The sequence below is a fragment of the Lucilia sericata genome, unplaced genomic scaffold, assembly GCF_015586225.1.
Source record: "Lucilia sericata isolate MDLA Ls3-8-SP2 unplaced genomic scaffold, ASM1558622v1 Contig000002F_arrow, whole genome shotgun sequence".
NCBI classification, from domain to species: domain Eukaryota; kingdom Metazoa; phylum Arthropoda; class Insecta; order Diptera; family Calliphoridae; genus Lucilia; species Lucilia sericata.
Window position 1 is genome coordinate 2,077,456 of NW_023994043.1, and position 14,063 is coordinate 2,091,518.

Sequence of the window (14,063 nt, forward strand, 5' to 3'; positions counted from 1 at the left end):
TCTACCACACACAAGTTTCAGAGTACTCGGAATTGAAACTAATGTAGTGTGCTTTAATTTGTGTTGCTCACGATTTGATTTACTTGTATATAAAATACTAGCTATACCCGGTGTGCTTCGCTACCCTAAAAATAATATAAATACAATTATTGGGTATAAACCTTGTAATCAAACTACAGGTCGCAATTTTGAAGGTAATTCAATGAACTTTGAACTTTTTACATGACCTCAAGGACGAAGTCTATGGAAAATGGTTAACATCGGTCCATTATTTTACATAGCCCCCATACAACTGAACCCCTCGAATAGGGATTTTAAGTTCATAATTATGTTTAATATACTCGTATCTCGATAAAAAGCTGCAAAACCAAGTTCTATACTAGCCTTGATGACCCTCATGAATTTTATAATGAAGGGGCATCATTTGACCCTATTCCCTATACAAAGCCCCCTTCAAAATATGACTTAACTGTCCACAATTTTATTCAACAATAAATGGCTTAAGTATTTATATCTTAGACAAGGTACAATTCAACTTAAATGCTTTATTATGAAAACTAAATCACATTTTATTTTTATAACTGGAGTAGTGTATGCTATGGTAGACCTCGCCGGACTATATTATCTTACTTATTTATTTTGTATGAAAGGTAACATGTCCGCTATTGATAATTTGCCCATTAACATTACAACTATTTTCTGTCCGTCTATTTTCACAAAAAATTATCATATTGACAAATTTATCGCACAATATTGGGAACTGTAAGTGTTATAGTTTCTGAAATTTACGCCATTTGGTATTGACTAGCAATATTAGGTGTAGGAAATGCCATACCCACTATCGATAGTTCTCCCTTTTTTCCCCTACAATATTCATACAGCTTTCGAACTGAACTAGAACTGACCTAGAACTGAACTAGAACTGAACTAGAACTGAACTAGAACTGAACTAGAACTGAACTAGAACTGAACTAGAACTGAACTAGAACTGAACTAGAACTGAACTAGAACTGAACTAGAACTGAATTAGAACTGAACTAGAACTAGAACTGAACTAGAACTGACCTAGAACTGAACTAGAACTGAAATAGAACTGACCTAGAACTGAAGATTTAAGTATCCCTTCGACAAAAAGCAAATGTAGTCGAAACCGATATTTTTTTTTAAGTAAAAAACCGTTTTATTCGTTTATCGAAAAATCAAAAAAATTAAAAAATCTTTTAATATTACCTAAGCTTTGGCAAAGGAGTTACATACTTTCATTCGAAATGAGAGTAACATAAAATGTGTAGCTTTTAGGTTAATTTTTTTTTTTTTTGAGAATATTAAATTAAAATAATTTGATTTTTTGTTTAATTTAAATGAATATGTGTTGTTATTTTATAAAATACTATAAGTTATAAGTTTTAATTTAAATTTTTAAAATGTAAAACTTTGTTGGTACCTAAAAATGGTAGAAATAAATAAAACCTGTTTACAATGTTTACGTTTCTATGGATTTTATGAATGGAGATTTATTAATTATGATTATAAGGCTAAATTTTTTATAGTAAACAACAAGTGAGTGAGTCGGACTTGGTTGACCATATGATATCCTACACTTTTAAAATTAGGTAATAATTGTGACCTGATGATAGAGAAAGAATATCGTTTTTGTAGAGATACTAGTATATTTGACATAATTATCAGCTCCACAGCTTCATGGGGACTAGGTGAAAGAATGAACTGATTTAACCCAAAATACATCCTTCCCGAGACAAATGTAATACACGGCACAAGACGAACGAACGGAAACTAAATTGGATTTTTAAAACTATTCCAAAAAGCACGATAAAATAGCTTGTTATGGAGCATTGAGTAAGATAATAGATTAATAAACACAGAAAATGACTGTAAAGTAGGTGTTAAATGCGGGAAAGTCGGGTAAGCACATTTGCAAATAGAAGTTTTTTGGTCATTATCGTCGAAAAAAATAAGTGGTTATTTACCCAAAAAGTAAGTACTTACACTTTGCTCCAATCTTACTGGCCTATTTACCGGGTAAGTAAAGATTTTGCTGGATAAACTTCAGAACCAATGACAGTACTAATATTTTAGTAATCTCGTGGTAGTGCAATTTACTCACTTAGAAAAAAGTAAAAAAGAAGCTCCCTAATGAATAATAATACGTCTGTAACCAGATCGCGTAGGTTAATGATTTATTTCACAAATATACGTTTGAACTTGCTACAAATATGAAACAACTCAGAAAAATATGGTCAAAACATCCAAAACAATAAACAACAAATAAAAAAAAAACAAAAACCCACTTATCTTTTACGAATAGTAAATTAACAACAAAAGCAACAAATGGAAATTGTTGTAGTAGGAGGTGAGAGTAGAACCAAGATCTCAATGAACATTTTGTTATTATTATTATTGTTGTTGTATTTGTACAAAAGTCAACTGAACTAAATAGAAAGAACAAAATTGCATGAGAGATGACGATTTGTATACAATTCATAGTATTTGTGTAAGTGTGCCGATATTTTTAAAGATACGAGATACTAATGAGCAAAAATATATTAGATATCCATGGAGCATTTTATGGCAGCAAAAAAAAAAATAAATATTAGATAGAATCTTTTTCGAAACAAAACAAAAAAAATAAAAAAATCTCAGTCAATTTTCATTTGTGAAACAGAACAGTTTAATATTTCAATATTTAACAAAAAAAGAAAATATTCAAAACAACAGCACAAGCAGACCAATTTGTTAAGCATGTAATTTTTATGTTGATTTTGAAATTGTCAACTCATTCATAAATATGTATCTATTTAATGAGTATTTTTAAATTTTCGTAAATACTTTTTTTAAAATAAAAGTGAAAACATGAAATGATTAATTTTATATTTAAGCAATTTGCAATTATATTTTTGTTTTTGAAAAAATAAAAGTAATTTCGAGTGCATCATCATCAGATCAGACAGATAAAAAGTTTTTGAAACAAAAATTACGTCATTTTCAATATTTTTAGTTTAATTAGTTTTAACAAGAAATTTATTTGAAATTTTAATATTTGCAGCTGAAGTGTGTAGAAAATTATGAAAAATTTCTAAATTGATGAAATAAACAAGATGGGTCTGGCTGCTACCACAATTAAACACATTTTGTTGCTTTTAAATTTTATATTTACGGTAAGTTTGCAAATGGAAATTAAAAAAAATCAAAAATATTGAGAATATTTTTTTCTTTAGATATAAACATTTTCACACTTTATATGTAAATATTTACGTTTTATTTTAAAAAAGATTTAATACAGTAGTTTTTCGATTTAACGAACCCATATGTTGTCAGGCCTGTTCGTAAAATTGAAAAGTTCGTTATATGCAGTACTAACTAAAACGTGGGTTTTTGGTAGGAAAATAATTAAAAATAGGTACATAGAATATTTTTTAAATGTATTTTATAAAAATTAATTCTTTTTTTTATAAAAATAGCACAAAACACAAAATTCCGAATCTTATATACCCACCTTCAAACCATATTTGTGTCGAATTTCATCGCTGTATTTTTAATTCAGTCATGAGCGTTAAAGTTATTTCTCGAAGTTCATCGCTATACTCGTATTTTTAAGCGAGTAATGAGCGTTGAAGTAATTTTCTTAAGGGGGCCTGATATGGAGGGTAAGGTCAATTATGGACCGATTCCCATAAAATTTGTTAGAAATTTCGGTTAGTATAGAACATGTTTGAATCGAATTTCATCGGCGTACTCGTATTGTTAAGCGAGTAATGAGCGTTAAAGTCATTATCTGAAGGACGGACGGACATAGCTACATCGAAATAAAATTTAATAAGAACCCAGAATGTGTTACAGTTTTGGGTATAAAAGCACCGCTACAACTTAGGTTATTTGTTATTTTTGATAAATGTCATTTTATCTTCATTTAAATAATAATATTTTTATTAGTTCGTTAAACAGAGTACAAAAAACAAGTTTTGTTCGTTATTTAAGGTAGTCAATAGGAAAAATTAGCTTGTTCGTTAAATGCGATGTTCGTAGAATTGAATGGTCGTTAAATCGGAAAACTACTGTATTTGTTTGGATAGAGATATTAGAAAAAAATCCAAAATCGTACCAATTTTTATGTCTATCCAAAATTTAGTTTCTGTCCACTGTTTTTTTATGTTTTTTTTTTTTAACTACCGTTACCTAAATAAAGTATGCTGGTTTAGTTTGAAAGGAGTATATCCCTCTACTACATTGGATCCGAAGAAATACAACTAGGCCTCTATAGGACTCGAACAAATAATTGTTCGTTCCTAAGATATTTGGAATTATTTTCGATCAAAACCTAGCAATGACCTTCTCTGCATTCCGAATACTTTTTCAATTTTATATAATATCGCTTTTAATACTGAGTGTCCATTCTGAATAACTTCCATCATACTTACCATAAACTTACTCATATTTTGGAGGCTTCTCATCCTTCTCTCGTTAGGGTCACCTAACGGTGGTTCTACCCACATTCTTATTATTTCAAGTGGTCGTATGAGATTGAACCTATATTTTTAATTCATCCGTCGTATCGTCGGTTCAATTCCTTGAGTTCCCTTCCACTTAGTAAATGGGGGAGTTTTCCCGTTTTTTTCCTACCGAGCGGATGGATCATCTGTCCTCCCCCAGTTTTTAGTTTTGACTCAAGCTGAGGGAGGGCAGATTGTCCATCACCTGGGAATATTATATTCCCCGCGGACCAAAAAACTGGAAAAAACATTATGGAAAATAAAAATATGAAAGTTACGGTGCAGGGCCTAAATAACCCAGTACCGGCGGCAAGTGTTGATCCACTAGCGAGTCACGTCATGCTGCAATCGTCATCCTGCGTGAGCAAAATACTACTACGGAGGTGGGTCTCCGTGGCGGACAATGCGTCAATTGTACAGCATCTCATTGGCAAATACATAGTGGTGAAAGAGAAGGATGTACTCGGTGAGAGCTCTAAGCTACCTCAGCCTTTAAATATAGGTGAGGGTTCCGACTCTGAATCCTCAGATGATAATAACAACACCATTATAGCAAATCCCAAAAAGGATGAAAGCAAATGGTGAAACAGGTGAGTGATAGTATAGCTAAACTACCTATTACTAAGAAAAGACTATCTGGAGCATAAAGGAGGAAGAAAAAGATGCTTCAGGAAATCATAATTAGTCAATCCAACGACACTCCAAAGGAAAAATCGGACTCTCTCACAAGATCTGAGGCAAAGAGGATCAGGTGTCCCGAACAGTTGATAACTGAGAATAAACCTAAGAAGAAAAAGAGCTCTCCGTCTTCTAATACACAGTCGAAGCCAAGCCATACTTCACTCAAAGGAACCTCAAGTCAGAATCCTGAGGGTAGGGGTGACAACGCCAAGATAGATATTCCGAAGATGACCACGTCAGCGAAATCAACCTCAAAGACACGGGAATCTCAAAAAGCCCCGAAAAGCGAGGAAAAGGATAGACAGTGGAAAAGGAAAAGAGCCGCCATCTTACGCCAAAATTGCCAGAAGAAGACACCGGGACGATCTCTGCTATGCAGTTTATGATGTCGGTAATCCGACAGGCAAAATTCCAATAGACCAACAGAGTAAGGTAGAAGATCTGGTGAACAATAAGATAGTGGACCACGCAATCGCTTCAAAGGGCAAACAACCAATAGAGAGCGTGAGCTGCGAGTTCAGCAGGGAGGTGATGTTGATGAGGTTGGCATCTCACCAATGTGTTAGCACCCTAAATAACTTAGTGGAAAGTAACCCTCCTCCCTGGGACGACGCTAAGTTGGGACTGGCAAAGAAGAGCAAGCTTCCGGTGCTCTTAAAGTCCACTGTCTACATAAAAGGATGGGGCAGTAAACTGGGTAATGAATGTATACTTGAAATTCTTGGTGGTCAAAATGCTGAGCTGGCCGTGGGAAAATGGGTCGTCTTTTACAGGAAAGAAGAACCTGAGGAAACTTTATTTGTAATTGGTATCGACCAAAAATCTATGGCTAGTCTTGCCAAGAATAAAGGTAGGGCTTACTTCGCCTCTAAAGCTGTCATATTGAAAATTGAGAAGGTGCCGATTGGAAGGGCTGTTACAACAAGCCTCGAAAAGGACACTAAAATACCTAAGACCACAGCATCAGTAGTAAGTACTGATAACGATAAGGAGTCAAATCCTAAAAGCGAGGAAGGTACCACTAACTCGCCAAGAGAAGATGCAGCTGCCCTTTCCAAAATTGGGCCGATTGAAAGGGATGTCAAAACCGGCCCCGATAAGGACACAAAAACACCAAAGACGGTACCCAAAGCATCATTAGCAAGAACTGGTAATTTTGAGGAGTCAAATCCAAAAAGCGAAGAGGAAATCACTCACTCGCCAGAAGACAGAACAGCAGTGCCGTAGATTTTAACGCCCACAAGCCTCAAAGTTGTTTTTACATATGGATGGTGTAAATATTAAGGAATCGGAAATTCCTGATGTTCTGGGCATGTAAATACAGTACGATGTCCGATGGACTAAACACATTTTTCAAGTACCAAAGGAAGCAGTCATTCCCGATACCTGTATATTTTTACTTAGCACACTACTCTTATCAAGAACACACCCATTTAAGGTTATTTGACCTGGAGTGCTGGTCCGTAAAAAAAACAATTGCCTCTTGGCTGTAGAAAAACCTCTTTTGGTGCCACAGTTTATATATAGTACATACACATTTCATTATTACGGGGACATAAGTCTAGAATCTAAAGTAGTGATTTGGAAGACGGCCTGTCAAGAAACAGTGTTCAAAGTACTAAAGATATTTGCCTATATATAGTGGAGGCAGAACTCCTGGTAGTGCCGAGCTAATCGTCATGTTCAGGTCCCCCGGGGCATGTTTCCTTTATGAAAAACTCCATCATGGTGTATAGCAGTCCCGGGGTATAGAGATGCTACAAATACCTACTGGTGATGATCAAATGTATCCTCGGCCTTCCCTTGGAATAACTTGAAATAGGGTCTAACCAGAGAACCACATAATCTGGTACTACGGGTGGCCAGTTGCCCACAGAACTTTGCCATGTCTGGTCAGTTGGTTGAGGTTCCTTCGGGATCCACGTGGTGGCTGTGGTTTATACCCAAAATCGCAGTTGGTTTGGTTTAATTCTCGGTGAAGTACATAATATCTTTTCAAGACAAGTTTCTGTTATCGTCGTTAAGAGCGGTACAAAGCATAGGGTAGGCTGTGGAATAAAATTTTGGGAATGAGCTGATAATGCAATGATTGATCATTAAAATTATGTGTTGACTGTTGGATATGATGTATCTGATGGAAGAGATGAAAGTGTTGGGTTAGATGGAAGTGTCGGAAGAGACGGAAGGGTTGGAGAAGATGGATGATGTATGAAGGTTGATGGGTTGGTGTTTTGCTGCATACTTAAGTATGATTGATGGTTTTTGAACGGTTTGGTGACGATGTTTAATCTTCGTTTTATCGGCAATTGTCCTTCATTGTTGGGTGTGTTTGGAGTTTACTCTAATCATGCTTAACACAAAGCAGTAGGTCCTAATGGCCACTGAAATAAGTCTTGTCAAGTTATTCGATCTAATTTGTCCCTAGATGCTTTTGCCGAAGCAACAGACCCTCGTGATGTGGTTGCGCGACTAATGGTTGTTAATACTACCTGTGCGGATCGTTAGAGGATGCTACGGCGTCGCTAATGATTGTGCATATACCTATTGCTCTATCTCGGTGTTGATCCCGAGATTATAGATTCAATGGGTGCGATGTTGGGGTCTTCGTTGACCCCGCTCTTTCGATTCGTCTGGTACTTTTCAGCCTGTCGGGGTAGGTTGCTACCTGTCTTTCTTCAACGTGATCACTTGGCAGGAGATTAGATAGCTCGAGCTCTTTAGCAAAGTGCTTATACATGGACCGGCTCAGCCATGTACAAAGATTGCCACCTGATTTCTTCATAGAAGAATAATGTCTTCGACCATAGATTCTGCTTGGAAAGGAGTTTAAGATAGAATTTTTTGTATCGTCAATATGTCATTTATGCCAGTTTATAGTTTTTTTGCCAGTTTTTTAAACGATTTTCCTATATTCACCATATTCTTTTTACGTTGTGCGCATTTGAAAACTTTATAAAGTGTCTTTCCAGCATTGCGGATATTCTCTGTAACAGCTGTCCTCGAACGATTTAGCATTAATGTCTTTTACATTGGTGTCAACGTCTTCTTTATTTCGACATGAAATTTTTTTTACTCTTAACGGTCCTAAGTATTTCGAACTTTTTTCGGTTTTGGCGGTGGTGGAGTGTTTTCAGTCATATCTTCCGATGGTCTGGTGGTCAATCCAAAATTTATTTTATATAATCGTTTAAACATATACATAGTTATGTCGAATACTTTATCCCTGATCTTATTGAAAAAGTAGCTTTATTATCTAAAACCATAACTATGATCATTATAAATATTTAGGAATTTTACTGTTATGTATTTGTCTCTAGTTCGTCACCTTCAGAAAATGGATTTATAGATCTTAACTAGCTTACAAATTACAGCGTTAACCCAAGTTTCATTAAGATTAGTCTATACTTGACCCCAAATAAACCCTTTAAAATCACGTTGACCTAGCAGTGAAAAATAAATACTCTAATATAATACTTTTAATTACCGAGGGAATTACCCCCCATCAAAATAGTATTGCGTAAAAGGATCTGATGCTTTTGTATAACAAGTGCAAATTTTTCGTAACAGTTGATTTTACGACAAAAATTTTGATGGTGGATATATGTACATACAGTGAATCAATTAAGTAATTTGCCTATGTAAAATTTTATAAATTTTAAGAAAAAACTTTATCTGAACAATTATTTTTAGAAAAATAAAGCAATTTGTTTGTTGTATTTTTTAAAGAATATCTTATATTATAATTTTCTACCATAAAGAGTAAAATCGTGATATTAATTAACGAGATTTTTGATAAAATGTGAACGTTTTGTTAATTTTTTAGGTCAATAAAGTATTTTGCTTTTTAGGTTTTTTGTTCTTTTTTTTAATATTGATGCATTATTTTATAAAATTTAGTGTTTTTATTACCCCTATTTATTAGAATAAAATTTTTTAGATATTATAGTATTGGAACGACTAAATTTGGACATTTCTTAACCGATTTATTATCCTATATACCTATAAGAATTTAAAAATATTTGACTTAACATGAAATCTATCGTTTCTTTGATTTAATTTCGAAAATAATAAGTAATTTTGAATTGGATACATGATATATTAGATAATCAATGGATTTGGACCTAGAAAAAATGTTTAGTGGGGTATAAATCTATATATTACAACAAAAATAATCTGGATTTTTGGTCATTTTGTATTGATAAACAAAAACTACATTACGGAAACCCCATCTATTTGGGGAATACTGTGTAAATTTTATTTAGAATTGTAGAATATTGATTCTTATTCAATATATCTAACACTAAGTGCCATTCTAGCCACTCTAAGTATGGGGACATCACCATATACCACTATAGAACTATTACATGCTAAAATCTTGATTTTCAACCTCATATTTTAAATGCTTTATTTTATGAATAAGATACAGTAGGCGTATTTGGATCTGGCTAGTTATTCTTGATTTGGGTTCTAAATATATATGAGTGTATATATTAGCTGAAAAATATTGCTTTTGTTGACCTTAGGTGATGATAACGACCTCTATTTTAAAATATCTAAATTAAGTATTTTTCCTGTACTACACGACAGTTCACTTTACATTGGTTCCAAGCAACCTTAGGTCAGTTTAGACCTCCTAGTTTGTATATGGATTATGGAGAAGATAAATCAGATATCCAATCGTTTTCCTTGGATACAAGTCGCCTCCCTTTGGCAGTTAAAGAATTTGAAAAAGCTCTCAGTGCGTTTTTTCTAATAATTCTTTGGACCATTTCATCAATTACTCTATTTTATATTTTTTAATGATATTGATTAAACATCTCATAATTATATTTCATTGATTTACACTTGTTCTAGAAATCTAAACTAATTTTTTATATTGAAATTGGCTCATTATTTTCCTTTAAACATTTTTAAGGCAAATAACTTCACAGTTTCACACAATGAGGATATAATTTTTGCAAATTGCAATTGAAAAATACTTAACACGCGACCTTTTAACAATAAAACAATAAATTCCAAAAAGTAATTAAAAAATAATTTGAAAAACCCAACGAAATTAACTCGAATTCTAAAAATGCAAAATACTTTATTGACATGCAAATTCTGATGAAAAATAATAAAATGCAACAACAAATGCACCAAAATTTGTATTTTAATATTTTTTTCATGGTTTTCCCATTTTACACAATCTCTATTTTTAATTGGAAAACATAAATTTACTCTCTATTTCTTCGAATTTTATTTATGAACAAAAAACAAAATTCTCTTAAAAAAGGTAGGCAAAAAACTTAGTTGATTCACTGTATGTATGTATATGATTCGGTGTAGCCGAATATAACACTCTTGCTGATTTACATTCCCGAGGTCCTTTACTTTGGGAACTCAGATACATTGTTGGTCTTTGAATTTCAAATTCAAGATTCTTACAAGTTTTGTATAAAGTTTGACTGATTTCTATTTACTTCTGTTAATATCTTTCTCTTTCTTTTTAGGTTTTGGGTTTGATATTAATTGGTTTTGGCATATTTATATTAATAAGCGGTGCAGAAAACAAAGTCGATCATGGAGAAAATGTGGCTGGAGGAGTCATAATTACACTTGGTGTCATAATATTAATTATTGCAATATTCGGCTGTTTGGCGGCCATACATGAATCCAAGAGAAAACTAATAATTGTGCGTATAAAAATTACAAAATGAGATATTATTTAAATTATTTCAAAACTTTAAAAAATTATCGTTACAGTATGTTTTGATATTGATAGTAATAATATTGATACAATTGTTATTGACAAGCATGGCATCACATGGTACCCAAGACGGTTTAGCCGGTAGTGTTAAGCAAGGTTTTGATGAGTTGTGGCTGCAGGAAAACAAAGAACCAGGAGCATTGGCTTATTATGAAGATTGGGTTAGTACATTAATGATATTTAAATTTGATAAGTTTCTTTTTTATAGATTAACGAACATTTTATTAGTTACATTGTTGTGGTGTCAATAGTACAGAAGATTATCGTCTGATAAAACATGAAATACCGAAAACATGTTGCAAGGAACACAATTGTGCCTTTCCGGATAATATCTACACAGAAGGTTGCCAAATAAAATTCGAGGAATATTTGTCCGATAAAATGCTCACATTCACTATAGTCAACATTTTACTGATCATTGGAGAGGTAAGTGTTCGAAAAAGTTGAAATTCTTTATTATTCTTTATATTTAATGTTATACTTTCTATTCGTATAGATTATTGCTGCAATATTCGGGTGGCTTTTATACAGCAGCTTAAAAAACGAAAGTCGACGTTCAAATCTTAGTTGGATGTAATTTAAATAGTTTAAGTTAAATGTTTTTATTATACTCAATTGATTGGTTTAATTTGTGATAAAGAAAATAAATAACTAAAATCCTTTTTTATAATTTGGTTGAATTGATTTTGTTGGAACAGTGAAAATAGGTTATCGAAGGGAGGATAGAGGGAGTAGTGTTTATGGTCACTCGAATTAAAGTTAATTACATTGCAGATGACTATAAAGAACGAATTCTCCCTGTAATCAGACTAGGGGGGTAATGACTACATTTTCAATTACAATTTCATTTTAAGTAATTATAATTGAAGCTTTGCCAATTACAATTATTTGTAATTATAGAATTTCCAATTATAATTACTTGTAATTGTGAATTTTGTTCCTTACAATTACATGTAATTTGTAATTAGTAATACCTTAATTACAATTACAAGTAATTGTAATTGGCAAAATTTAAATTAATTGGCAAAACTTCAATTACAATTACAAGTAATTGGTTATTGGTCAATTACAATTACAAGTAATTGTAATTGGTTATTGCTCAATTACACATTACAAGTAATTGGAAAAAGTTTAATTACAATTACAAGTACATAATTGTAATTGGCAAAATTTCAATTACAATTACAAGTAATTGTAATTGGTTATTGCTCAATTACATATTACAAGTAATTGTAATTGACCATGTAATTAATTACTTTGTGTAATTATTACCCCCCAATCCCTGCCTGTAATGCATTGACGGATCCACTGGCCAGTCGACCGCATATCAGGCTTGGGGGGTAATGACTACATTACTTCAAATGTAATTGTAATTGAAGCTTTACTAATTACAATTACTTTTAATTGTAATTGAAGTTTTGCCAATTACAATTATTTGTAATTGTAATTGAAGTTTTGACAATTACTTGTAATGGTAATTGAAGTTTTGCCAATTACAATTACTTGTAATTGTAATTGAAGAATTTCCAATTACAATTACTTGTAATTGTGAATTTTTTTCCTTATAATTACATGTAATTTGTAATTAGTAATACCTTAATTACAATTACAAGTCATTTTAATTGGAAAATTTCAATTACAATTACAAGTAATTGTAATTGGCAAAACTTCAAGTACAATTACAAGTAATTGTAATTGGTTATTGGTCAATTACACATTACAATTAATTGTGATTGGAAAAATTTCCATTACAATTACAAGTAATTGTAATTGGTTATTGCTCAATTACACATTGCAAGTAATTGTAATTGACCATGTAATGAATTACTTTGTGTAATCATTACCCCCAATGCCTGCCACATATGGGTGTGTTTTTGATTAATGACGTTTATTACGCAAAAATATACGGATAAACATGTTCCCTAATTTCAGAAAAACATATTCCATTGTAGTTCTGGATATAAAACTTACATTGATTGAAAAATTCTTAGGAATTACGTCCAGGAAACTAAGTTTCTGAAAATCGGACAGTAAAATATTTAGTGAATACTGTATAGGTAAATTTAAAAATTTTTCGAACAGGTTTTGTACCTTTCCGATTTCGATAAAATTTGGTACACGCATTCTTTGTATAAATACGAAGCTTAATTAAGGTTCTCTAAAATGTCCAAATTCATTACGTTTTAGATTTTCTCGAGGATCAAAGTTAATATTTTATATATTATTTATCCGTTTTAGACCCTAATTAAAGCCTATGTTTTGTAGTTTGACCATATTTTATTTAAAGTATTATAGATTTAACATAACGATATGCAAAACATCATTTAGTCAATGATATCTCAAAAAAGGTATCTTCCATTTTCTTTATACCTTCAACAAAAAAAGCTTATAGTGTTCTCAACAAAATATAAAAATTTCAGAATGGGATAAATGGGGGACCTCAAGTAAATCAACTATTAGTAAAATAATCCACATCATTTCTATGCAAATTACAAAGTTTAGAATTTTATGTCTTGATGAACACAATAAAAGTCTGAAAAATTGCAAACAAAAACTATTACATTTTGAAATTTGTATTGGAGTGATGTCAGTCATTTTACTAAACTCTGATTTTCATGAGATTACCTCATTGTCCCATTCTGATTTTTTATATTTTGCTGGTAACACTATAAGCTACTTTTGGTGAAGGATTAAGTATCCAGAAATTATACATTTAGAGAATTGCATTAAGAACATAAGAACGTTCACAAGGTAATAACGTGTTATTGAAAAGTTAGAATAAAGAACCTCATTTACAGGTAAGTATTCAATTTACAAATCCTGTTTTCAAAACGATTTACCTGCACCTTCAACAGTTGTAAACATTAATTAGGAAAATCCTAATTAATACAGTTATTGACAGATTTTAACTACCTATAGCTACATGTGCACAAAGATTTTAAATATATACCTAAGTACGATTTGTAAACGTTTCAGTCTTTCGAATATTTTTACTATATAAACATCGTATCAACGGATTTTAAATTTCTTACTAGCTCAAAATAATTCAAAAATGATAGATAATGGTTGTAAGTGCTGCTAATTTTATCTTTATAAGTTAAAAATATTTTCCTGCTTTAATGTGA

General features: G+C 32.0%; 1 protein-coding gene across 2 annotated transcripts; it reads left to right on the forward strand.

The window, feature by feature from the left end:
* The first annotated feature begins 2,630 nt into the window (after positions 1–2,630).
* Positions 2,631–11,608, forward strand: LOC119613705 (tetraspanin-9-like). Of its 2 annotated transcripts, none has more exons than XM_037969775.1 (6): positions 2,631–2,762; positions 3,065–3,176; positions 10,682–10,864; positions 10,935–11,099; positions 11,167–11,364; positions 11,435–11,608. In XM_037969775.1, the coding sequence occupies exons 2-6, from the start codon at positions 3,117–3,119 to the stop codon at positions 11,513–11,515; spliced, it is 687 nt and encodes a 228-aa protein (XP_037825703.1). In that variant the 5' UTR covers positions 2,631–2,762; positions 3,065–3,116; the 3' UTR covers positions 11,516–11,608. The 2 variants fall into 2 exon arrangements, with proteins under 2 accessions (XP_037825703.1, XP_037825765.1); XM_037969837.1 differs by having other exon boundaries at positions 2,666–2,758.
* Positions 11,609–14,063: the final 2,455 nt, after the last annotated feature.